At 42.0% G+C, this 12,359-nt stretch overlaps 1 protein-coding gene across 3 annotated transcripts in view; it reads left to right on the forward strand.

Annotated features, from left to right (window-relative positions):
• Nucleotides 1-12,246, forward strand: part of CAMSAP3 (calmodulin regulated spectrin associated protein family member 3) — a 104,333-nt gene extending 92,087 nt beyond the window's left edge. For all 3 annotated transcript variants that reach the window (XM_056570866.1, XM_056570867.1, XM_056570868.1), the window contains 5 exons: nucleotides 649-875; nucleotides 2,777-2,879; nucleotides 5,753-5,871; nucleotides 9,186-9,304; nucleotides 10,505-12,246. In XM_056570866.1, the coding sequence (XP_056426841.1) occupies nucleotides 649-875; nucleotides 2,777-2,879; nucleotides 5,753-5,871; nucleotides 9,186-9,304; nucleotides 10,505-10,807 (871 nt within the window). In that variant the 3' untranslated portion in view covers nucleotides 10,808-12,246. The remainder of the gene's footprint in view (nucleotides 1-648; nucleotides 876-2,776; nucleotides 2,880-5,752; nucleotides 5,872-9,185; nucleotides 9,305-10,504) is intronic.
• Nucleotides 12,247-12,359: the final 113 nt, after the last annotated feature.

Here is a 12,359-nt window from a genome sequence, read left to right on the forward strand (position 1 = left end):
TTAAAACATAGCCCAAGAAAAAAATCTTGAGCTCCTTTGCATGCTGTTACTTACCTTTTTCCTACCTTATAGCCTGGGCCATATTTACCGCTTGTTCTGCCCTAGGCGCTCTGACTGAACACAACCCATTAGTGTGATTCCACGAACATCGGAATTCCCCAGTAGTCCGCATTACATTCAGATTTTGTTGCATATTTACATTGATGAAATGGATCCCAAACCAGAGCATAATAAGCGGCTGCGGCCTCAAATCCAAAGTAGTTGTTCTGGAAATAACAGATAACATTTTAGCTATTTTAGAACATACGGTCTGCTGGCAGTAATCCCTTTATTATTCTCGATCAGTGGTCTCCAAACTGTGCCCCCCGCCCCCAAGTGTCAGCAGTTGTAATTTTGCAACATTTGGAGGGCCACAGTTTGAAGACCACTCCTAGATCAAATGATAAGTATGAACTCAGTCACCCATTATTTAATACATTAACTACCAAACACATTCCAAATACTTCTGCATAGCTTTTTTTGTTTTTTTGGCCAGCCATGGAAGTGGCTCACCGGCATGAACAAGTTCTGGCTTCTCAGTGTTGAGCTTTTTGACATACTTTCATTGATTTATTAATTTTTTATTTATTTGTCTATCTATCTTTCTAGTCGACAGCAGGAGGAACCAGCACCAAAAGAGGAAGAGGCAACGCATCGTAGAGGGGATTTCACTAAGTTAGAGTACCAACGTCGGCACCAGCTGAAGATCATGGAAGATCTGGATAAAGTCCTTCGACAAAAGCCTATGACTGTTAGGGCTGTTAAAAAACCTCGCCCCAAGACAGTTTTCCATGATGACTCTGTTATTTCCAGAAGTCCTGTACGGGGACTTTTAGGTAAAATTGACGACCATGGAGGATGGGGTAGATTTTGCACCTAAACTCACAGCAAGATAAAACTGATATTGTCTACATAGGACACTTTGATGCATAATTCACCTCAAAACAAGTCCTAGTATATTAAAACCACAAATCTTTATTAAAGAGGAAGTCTAGTATCCAAAACATATCCCCTTTTCCGGGATGTTTTAGCTGGTGGGGGGGGGGGGGGGGGGGGGGGAGAGGTGGTTTGGCCGCTGGAACCCCGTGATCTCCTGCCCGGCGCCCTACACGAATGAGGTGTGTCTACCACAGCCCGAAGCTGTGCCTGAACGCTGTACCTCTGGCTTTCCCATAGAGATGCGTGGGTGGGGCATGTCATCCGCAGCTTGGTGCCGTGGTAGACACTTCATTCATGTAGAGAGACGGGCGCTGGGCAGGAGATCCTGCAGATAGCGCATATGTTTTCTGATACTGCATAATTCCTTTAAAGGGGTATTCCAGCATTATACATCTTATCCCCTATGCCTCCAAGACGGGGACGTGACATCATGGCCACGCCACCTAGTGACATCACACCCCCACCATTCATGTCTATGGGAGGGAGCGTGACGGCCGTAACTCCCCCTACAATAGACATGGATGGAGGGGGCGTGGTGTGACGTCACTAGGGAGCGTGGCCGTGACGTCACTGAAGCAGTGCCCCCCGGCACAGAATGTCGCACTGAGATTGCGAGGTTCCCCAGCAGCGGGACCCCTGCGATCATACATCTTATCCCCTAAGAGTTTTTTCAAATGACAAACACTTTAAATGAGTGGTCTCATGCCGGAAAACGTATCCCCTATCCACAGAGTAAGGGATAAATTCTAAACTGCTGGGCCACCCGCGATTTAGAATTTATCCACTACTCTGCGGATAGGAGATATGTTTTCCGGTATGAAACTACTCCTTTAAAGTGTTTCTGTCATTTGAAAAAACTTTTGACATGTCATTCCGGACATATCAAAAGTTTTGAATACACCCGGTCTCTGTCCTGAGACCAGATGCGATCAGCAGTAATAGCCTTCTGTAGTGTACTGCAGTGCATGCTTCACTCCCTTGTCAGCCGCTCCATACAACTTATTCACTGCATGGACTAATGCATCAAAGGAGTTGGATTTGATTGACAGCCAGGAATGGAGCGCACTCCCCAACTCCTAACCGTAGTGGGTCTCAGGATTAGGACCCTTTGCGATACTTTAAAGGGGTACTCCGGTGAAAACCTTTTTTTCTTTTTAATCAACTGGTGCCAGAAAGTTAAACAGATTTGTAAATTATTTCTATTAAAAAATCTTAATCCTTCCTGTACTTATTAGCTGCTGAATGCTACAGAGTAAATTCCTTTCTTTTTGGAACACTGATGACATCATGAGCACAGTTCTCTCTGCTGACATCTCTGTCCATTTTAGCAACGATGCATAGCAGATGCATAGCAGATGTATGCTAGGGGCAGCCTAGTGGCTCAGTGGTTAGCACTGCTGCCTTGCAGCACTGGGGCCTTGGGTTCAAAGAGTTATTATTATTATAATAACTTGGGTTCAAAGAGTTATTATTATTATAATGACGTCAGCAAAGAGCACTGTGCTCGTGATGTCATCAGAGAGAATTCCAAAAAGAAAAGAATTTCCTCTGTAGTATTCAGCAGCTAATAAATACAGGAAGGATTAAGATTTTTTAATAGAAGTAATTTACAAATCTGTTTAACTTTCTGGCACCAGTTGATTTAAAAGAAAAAAGGTTTTCACCGGAGAACCCCTTTAATAAAGATAAGTGATTTTAATACACTAGGACTTGTGGTGAATTATGGATTTCCCAGCCGTCTAATACAGTAGGGCTGATAGAAAACATTTAAGTGATTTCTTCTCATTTGATTTTTTAGGTTCCAAATTGAGTAAAGTCTATTCTCAGTCCACCATGTCCCTCTCTACTGTGGGAAATGACAATGGAGGTGGAACATATAGAAAATCGCCTCGCTCACCAAGGTATAGCCTTCATCTCTGTACTGAAATTGCATTATATAGACGCCACAATAACACCAACTAACCGCAACATATCACTAACGTAGCTTAGTGTTCTGTACTTGGGTGTATCTTAAAGGGGTATTCCGATGAAAAACTTTTTATTTATTTTTATTTTTTTCTGATCAACTGGTGGCAGAAAGTTCAACAGATGTGTAAATCACTTCTATTTAAAAATCTTAATCCTTCCAGTACTTATCAGCTGCTGTGTGCTACAGAGGACATTTCCTATCAAACCACGCAGAGACAATATGATGCAAAAAGTGTACAATCTTTATTAGTAAATTGGCGAATGCTTATAAAATCAATTAAAATGGAACGGCAGCAGACAGACTACAAATGCATCTCCTCATGGGGATTAAGGTGGGCATCTAGTGCATAGCTAAATTCAGAGAGGAGAAAAGTATATACCTGTTTGTTGGTGTATACACACACAAACCAGTAATGGCTGTATAAAAAATACTATCAATCATACATCTATATATGTCTGGGTATACACACAGGGGTACTCCGCTGCTGTTCCGAATGCTGGAGCCGGGAGCTTGTGACGTCATAGTCCCGCCCCCTCATAACGTCACGCCCCACCCCCTCAATGCAAGTCTATGGGAGGGGGCGTGACATCCGTCACGCCCCCTCCCATAGACTTGCATTGAGGGGGCGTGACGTGACGTCACGAGGGGGGCGGGGCTGTGATGTCACAAGCTCCCGGCTCCAGGATTCGGAACAGACAAAAAAAGAGAGGAATAAACAAGCACAGTTGGATATGCTGATTTGTTAACCAGAGAACAGGGCTAGTAGGGGTCCTGGATACAAAAGGGATTAACCTAACATGGTAACCCAGCTGATCCTACATAAACAATAGCCCATACACACATAGGGGGAGATTTATCAAAATCTGTCCAGAGGAAAAGTTGCTGAGTTGCCCATAGCAACCAATCAGATCGCTTCTTTCATTTTTTAAAAGGCCTCTGGAAAATGAAAGAAGCAATCTGATTGGTTGCTATGGGCAACTCAGCATCTTTCCTTCTGGGCAGGTTTTGATAAATCTCCCCCATAGAGACAATCCCAGCACAACAAGCATGCACATCGCGGACCTCTTACCCACTGCAGAGAGCCACCCCAACGCAGTTTCGCACACAGCTTCCTCAGGGAATCCCTTTATGTATCCAGGACCCCTACTAGCCCTGTTCTCTGGTTGACAAGTCAGCATATCCAACTGTGCTTGTTTATTCCCTTCCTGCAGTCCTCTCTTTTTTTGTATATGTGTCATTAATATCCTGTGTGTATACCCAGACATATATAGTTGTATGAGTGCTAGTATATTTTTTATACAGCCATTACTGTTTTATGTGCATATACACCAATAAACAGGTATATACTTTTATCCTTTCTGAATTTAGCTATGCACTAGATACCCACCTAAAAGGGGTACTCCCGTGGAAAACTTTTTATTTTTTATTTTATTTTTTTAAATCAACTGGTGCCAGAAATTTAAACAGATTTGTAAATTACTTATATTAAAAAAAAAAATCTTAATCCTTCCAGTACTTATCAGCTGCTGTTATGATCCACAGGAAGTTCTTTTCTTTTTTAATTTATTTCCTGCCTGACCACAGTGCTCTCTGCTGACACCTCTGTCCATGTCAGGAACTGTCCGGAGCAGGATAGGTTTTCTATGGGGATTTTCTCCTACTCCGGACAGTTCCTAAAATGGACTGTGGTGTCAGCAGAGAGCACTGTGGTCAGACTGGAAAGGAAATTCAAAAAGAAAAGAACTTCCTGTGGACCATAACAGCAGCTGATAAGTACTGGAAGGATTAAGATTTATTTAATAGAAGTAATTTGCAAATCTGTTTAACTTTCTGGCACCAGTTGATTTAAAAATAAATAGGTAAATAAATGTTTTCCAGTGGAGTACCCCTTTAATACCCATGAGGAGATGCATTTGTAGTCTGTCTGCTGCTGATCCATTTTAATTGATTTTATAAGTATTCACTTTTACTAATATAGATTGTACACATTTTGCATCATATTGTGTCAATGTGGTTTGATGGGAAATGTATTAGATTTGTGCCCACAAGGGACATTTATTGTTACCTTTGACAATTGAGCCTTTCTTTTGGTTAATTATACCAGTGTTTCCCAACCCAGTCCCCAAGGCACACCAACAGTCCAGGATTTTAATTTTTCCCTGTTCTATTCCAATGGAGTAACGGAAAAAACCCGGAATGTTGGTGTGCCTTGAGGACTGGGTTGGGAAACACTGAATTATACTACAGAGGAAGTTGAGTTGTTCTTTTCGTTCTGACCACAGTGCTCTCTGCTGACACCTCTGTCCATGTCAGGAACTGTCCAGAGCAGGAGGAGCAAATCCCTATAGCAAACCTCTCCTGCTCCGGACAGTTCCTGTCATGGACAGTGGTGTCAGCAGAGAGCGCTGTGGTCAGACAGAAAAGAACTCCACTTCCTCTGTAGTATACAGCAGCTGATAAGTACTGGAAGGATTAAGATTTTTAAATAGAAGTCATTTACAAATCAGTTTTAACTTTCTGGAGCCAGTTGATTAAAAAAATAAAATAAAAATTGTTTTCCACTGGAGTACCCCTTTAAGGAATGGGGTCTTTGGGCAATTTCTTAGTATGCTGCCTCCTAAAAGTGTGACTGGCTATAAGGTTTCGTGGTTTCACCACACAATCAATCACCGCTCTATCAAAGACTTTTTTCATCTTCTCAACTTTTTGAATTCTTCAGTGAGAAAAAGAACTTTTCAATCCTATAGACTTATTAAGGAATTTCCTTAGTATTAATTTCCTTTCTTGTGGTTCTGGTCTTTTCAGGGCGGCCTCCCCCTCCGGACTAGTGTCTCCCAACCGAGGCCTCTTTGCACAGAATGGAGACAAGGACTGGGATACTGGTTCTACTGCATCCTCTCCGGCCTCCATCCCAGAGTATACAGGTAACCCATTCCTTCATGTGCTGTATGGCTTTTTCACTCGGATTCGCTTGATATTATAGTACTGATCTAGGTTTTGCCCAGGGTTTCCCAACCAGGGTGCCTCCAGCTGTTGCAACACTACAACTCCCAGCATGCCCAGACAGCCTTCGGCTGTCTGGTCATGCAAGGAGTTGTAGTTTTGCAACAGCTGTAGGCACCCTGGTTGGGAAACACTGGTTTAGTCTGTCTGATTGTCCACCCAAATTATGGAAGCCATGCTTCCTATTTCTATCCATTCTTGGTTTGCACAGTAAATTTCTTTTTACTGCTGTTTAATTAAAGGGGTATTACAGGGAAAAAACTTTTTTATATATATCACCTGGCTCCAGAAAGTTAAACAGATTTGTAAATTACTTCTATAAAAAAATCTTAATCCTTTCAGTACTTATGAGCTTCTGAAATTAAGGTTGTTCTTTTCTGTCTAAGTGCTCTCTGATGACACATGTCTCGGGAACCGCCCAGTTTAGAAGAGGTTTGTTATGGGGATTTGCTTCTAAACTGGGCGGTTCCCGAGACACGTGTCATCAGAGAGCACTTAGACAGAAAAGGACAACCTTAAAGGGGTATTCCAGGGAAAAACTTTTTTTTATATATCAACTGGCTCCAGAAAGTTAAACAGATTTGTAAATTACTTCTATAAATTTTTTTTAATCCTTTCAGTACTTATGAGCTTCTGAAGTTAAGATTACTTAGGCAGAAAAGAACAACCTTAACTTCAGAAGCTCATAAGTACTGAAAGGATTAAGATTTTTTAATAGAACTAATTTACCAATCTGTTTGACTTTCTGGAACCAGTTGATATAAAAAAAAGTTTTTTCCTGGAATACCCCTTTAAAGTGTACCTGTCCATCATCAAAAACTTTTTCTATAATGTAGAGAATACCATTATATGTATATTTGTAATATACATTGGTTTAAAATTAAAACAAAGCAAAGGTGCAGCACTCCAATTCCGGTAGAAAAAGATTTGTGTATTTATTCACCACATCTCAAAAATACAGCAACGTTTCAGCTCAACAATAGAGCCCTTCTCAAGCTTGGTTTAAAATTATGTATATTTTTGTGTGAAAATAAATGCTGTCCCTGCAGCTATTGCCTGTGTGTCTCTATGATGAGTCCAAATACAGGAAGTCAGGGTAGGACAAGCAGAATAATTTCGTATTCTGCTCAAAAATTCCGTAATGTAAATGGGCCCTAGGCAATGTAGAAAGAGTTTCATGTGAGCTGGAAACAGCGTCTATTTCTACATTGCCTAGGGTCCATTTACATTACGGAATTTTTGAGCAGAATACGAAATTCTGCTGCACGAAGCTAACATTGTGGTCAATGGGATTGACCTATTCACACTGCAAAATTTCTAGAATCCAGACTTCGGCGAAAGAACGAACATGTCTATTCTTTTGACGGAATCCCGCACGGAGTGCATTGTCATCGGTAGGGACAGCGCATGTCAACGCGGTCCTAGCGCGATTCATTTTGGTGGTGTCCGCTGCACACGGAATGTCCACCCAGAGAAACTCCAGAATGTGAATGGGTCCTAACTCTTTTTTGATAGATATAGATAGATATATATAGATAGAGATACAGTGCATAGTGAAAGTATTCGGCCCGCTTGAACTTTTCGACCTTTTGCCACATTTCAGGGTTCAAACATAAAGATATAAAACTGTAATTTTTTTGTGAAGAATCAACAACAAGTGGGACACAATCATGAAGTGGAACTAAATTTATTGGATATTTCAAACTTTAACAAATAAACTGAAAAATTGATCGTGTAAAATTATTCAGCCCTCTTAAGTTAATACTTTGTAGCGCCACCTTTTGCTGCGATTACAGCTGTAAGTCGCTTTAGGTAAGTCTCTATCAGTTTTACACATCGAGAGACTGAACATTTTTGACCCTTCCACCTTGTAAAACAGCTGGAGCTCAGTGAGGTTGGATGGAGAGCGTTTGTGAACAGCTGGAGCTCAGTGAGGTTGGATGGAGAGCGTTTGTGAACAGCAGTTTTCAGTTCTTTCCACAGATTCTCGATTGTATTCAGGTCTGGACTTTGACTTGGCCATTCTAACACCTGGATATGTTTATTTGTGAACCATTCCATTGTAGATTTTGCTTTATGTTTTGGATCATTGTCTTGTTGGAAGACAAATCTCCGTCCCAGTCTCAGGTCTTTTGCAGACTCCATCAGGTTATCTTCCAGAATGGTTTTGTATTTGGCTCCATCCATCTTCCCATCAATTTTAACCATCTTCCCTGTCCCTGCTGAAGGAAAGCCCAAACCATGATGCTGCCACCACCATGTTTGACAGTGGGGATGGTGTGTTCAGGGTGAGGAGCTGTGTTGCTTTTATGCCAAACATAATGTCTTGCATTGTTGCCAAAAAGTTCGATTTTGGTTTCATCTGACCAGAGCACCTTCTTCCACATGTTTGGTGTCTCCCTGGTGGCTTGTGGGACACTTTTTATGGATATCTTTAAGAAATGGCTTTCTTCTTGCCACAAAGGCCAGATTTGTGCAGTATACGACTGATTGTTGTCCTATGGACAGAGTCTCCCACCTCAGCTGTAGATCTCTGCAGTTCATCCAGAGTGATCATGGGCCTCTTGGCTGCATCTCTGATCAGTCTTCTCCTTGTATGAGCTAAAAGTTTAGAGGGACGGCCAGGTCTTCGTAGATTTGCAGTGGTCTGATACTCCTTCCATTTCAATATTATAGCTTGCACTGTGTTCCTTGAGATGTTTAAAGCTTGGAAAATCTTTTTGTATCCAAATCCGGCTTTAAACTTCTCCACAACAGTATCTCGGACCTGCCTGGTGTGTTTCTTGTTCTTCATGATGTTCTCTGCGCTTTAAACGGACCTCTGAGATTATCACAGTGCAGGTGCATTTATACAGAGACTTTAATGATGATAAATAGAATCCACCTGTGTGTAATAGTCATTTAGATCAACATTGGATCATTCAGAGATCCTCACTGAACTTCTGGAGAGAGTTTGCTGCACTGAAAGTAAAGGGGCTGAATAATTTTGCACGCCCAATTTTTCAGTTTTTTTATTTGTTAACAAAGTTTGAAATATCCAATAAATTTCGTTCCACTTCATGATTGTGTCCCACTTGTTGTTGATTCTTCACAAAAAATTACAGTTTTATATCTTCATGTTTGAAGCCTGAAATGTGGTCAAAGTTCAAGGGGGGCGAATACTTTCACTATGCACTGTATATAGATAGAGATATATATCTCTATCTAAGTTCTTATTTATTTTTTGTTTTTCCAGGTCCCCGTCTGTACAAAGAGCCAAGTGCAAAATCAAACAAATTCATCATCCATAATGCATTGTCCCACTGCTGCCTTGCAGGCAAAGTCAATGAACCGCAGAAGAACAAAGTGCTAGAGGTGAGTAGATACAGACTGTCCTTGTACAGTGATACAGATTTATTGCACGGTCAGCTGCTTATATAATTATTCTGTTGTTCAGTTCTAGGCTTATGGGACTATATTACTTCTCTGTACTGAGGGTTAGGATTTTTGTTCTCTATTCTCTTCATATTGGGTGTAACAAGTGTTACAATGCATTGGTCTACAGCTGTTGAGAACCCTCAGCAAGCCTTGACAGCTTCACGTTAGATTTTCAACATCTTAAAAGTATTGGGCCCCCAGGTTTAATTTGTATTAAAGTTTAAGTCCAGCGTTGGTCTCCTATTCGTTCTGCGGAGAGGTGCAGCCAACGCAAGATGGTACATTAGCCAACATGAGCTGTGTCTCGCCGCACTGATCTTTAGAGTATGGGCATGAGACCAGCACTGGACGTACTCCGCCCTTAGACATCTTATCTCCTATCCAAAGGATAGGGGATAAGATGTCTGATCACGGGGGCTCTGCAGCTGGGTCCTTCACAATCTCTGTGCAGCCCCCGGCATTTGTTTAGAACGCTGGGTGTGGGCATTGTGACATCACGGCCATGCCCCTCGTGGTGTCACACCATGCCCCTTCAATGCAAGTCTATGGGAGGGGTGCGTGGCATATGCCACACCCCCTCCCATATACTTGCATTGAGGGGGCGTGGCTGTGACATCACACCCCCTACCACCCGCTCCAAGCTTTTGGGACAAAATGTTCCAAACGCTGGGGCAGTGGAGTACCCCTTTTTAAATAATTTTCAAGCAACATACTCGACTTCATCCCAGTCCACTGGTTACTCAGAATGCTGACAATAAAATGTTGTGTGTTTTTCGTAGCTTAGATTTTAATTGACCTCATTTTTTTTTTCTTATTTTTTTATCATTGGAGGAGGTGCAGGTTTGCAGTATAATTAAAAACGAGTATGTGCCGATTGTTTAGAAGTATTTAGGTCACATGTAGTTCTAATTTCTCGCAACAAAGGTGCAAGGCATTCTTAATATATGAGATAAGTGAGAATTATGCAACATTATTTATGCAAGAACTATGTTATTTCGGGTGCCCTTGATCAATCAAACGTTAGATAGATTGATCCCTCAAGCGTAGATGCTAGATGGTGGCTCAATTGAGTGGTGTGACCTCTTCTTACTATGATAGATGTGGACAATACCCAAATTCTTTTTTTCTCTTTCCCAGGACATGGACAAGAGCCAAGCCAACCATTTTCTCATCCTGTTCCGTGACAGCAGTTGCCAGTTTCGAGCAGTTTATACATTTTCCTCCGAGACTGATGAATTAACCCGTCTGGCAGGTTACGGTCCACGAACGATTAATCTGTCCATGGTGGAAGAGATCTACAAGTACAGTTCGGACCGCAAACGCTTCACTCAGATACCCAGCAAGACCATGTCCATGAGCGTTGATGCTTTCACTATACAAGGTCACTTCTGGCAAAGCAAAAGGCCCACGACTCCCAAAAAAGCCGGTACTCCTAAATGAATATCCAGCTTTGGGACTGTACCACGTTGGGGAAAGCCACTTCTGTTAGGTCATGTTCCTTTATTCTGCCGCTTTTTAGTTTTGACCCCATTGGGTTTTGAGATCACTATCTATTGGAACACGGGGAGGGAACTAGAGTCTGCATTGTAGGCCAGGTAGGTGGCTGCTCCCAACGCGTTTACTAGAAGGTCTAACACTGTAGACACCAGTTGTATTGTCTTCGATGTGAAATTAGGACTATTGCAAATGACTGGTGTTCTATGCCGTCTATGAATGTAGGCCCAGAAGCTTCCACCTTCCTGATATCTTTTCGACCTCGATGATGTGCCAAGTTGGTGCCTTCCATGAACTTGGTGCCACATATCTATCACTGCTGTAGTTAACACCAGTTGCATCGGTGCCTTCTCAGCTTTATACAGTACAGAATGGCAGATGTATCTGCTCCTAAAGATGGTCTGAGTTTTTTTTTTGCATTCTCGGTCTTCATCTTTTGTTTGCTTGCTGCCTTCTGAAGCGATAAGGCCGGTTGACCGCTCGGTCTTCTTCCGGCTGAAGATAGCAAAAGATGTCATGTCGGTATGGCTACTGCCACAACTGCTTTCCTTCACTGCCTTTCACTTATTTCGCGCACTTTTTTCACTGCCTGTTTATCATTTGAATAGTAACCTTGGTGAGTATCCACGGCCTTGCTTCTATCGACTGCCCTTCATCACATACATGGCTCCACTGGTAGCTTATGGTTCCGTGTTGTGCCGCATGTCCAGTGCTACGTACCAATGAACTGCCCTTGTCTTGTATCTGTGCTTGCTTTCATCAAGCTTTACAATATCTCCTCCAGGTTTTGGATTGCTTCGTGTAGGAAGGGTACATTTTTTTTGATGTTTTTAGGTAAGCTGGTGAGCCAGTTTCTTCATTAATATATTTTTCTTTTTTTTTTTTATTATAAATCCTAAGTTACAGGGGCTGGATCCTAGTAGCCTAGGTGCCCCTGACTTTGAAAAACTAACGGAAAAAAAAAAGGCAAAATAAAGAAACGTTGGTGTTTACGTTCTAGCCACTAGGTGGACAATGAATCGTGTGGTACCTCTTAAGCCCTTTTCTTTTGTCTTGAATATGTAGATATTTGTATATTCTAAGTATCCGGGCTACAACCTGGATTGAAACTGTTTATATATGTATGAATTGTGGTGGGAATGGATTAGGAGCTGCACACATTCTATCCCTTTTACGCAAATTCCTCTTCTTTCCAATAAGCTTACGTGTCTGTATCCTCTTGGGGAAGTATCATTAGACGGACGCTTACACATAAGGTGTGACTGCTTTCAAGTGGGATACGTCTGCAACCCATGGATGTACTGAGCCATCTCCACCCAATGGGTTAATTCATTGTTTCCCAGCCAGGGTGCCTCCAGCTGTTGCAAAACTATACCTCCCAGCATGCCCGGACAGCCTTTGGCTGTCCGGGCATGCTGGGAGGTATAGTTTTGAAACAGCTGGAGGCACCCAGGCTGGGAAATATCTGGTTAATGCAGCATTCACTTAAAGGGGTACT

This window comes from Hyla sarda, chromosome 4 (genome assembly GCF_029499605.1).
Source record: "Hyla sarda isolate aHylSar1 chromosome 4, aHylSar1.hap1, whole genome shotgun sequence".
NCBI classification, from domain to species: Eukaryota; Metazoa; Chordata; class Amphibia; order Anura; family Hylidae; genus Hyla; species Hyla sarda.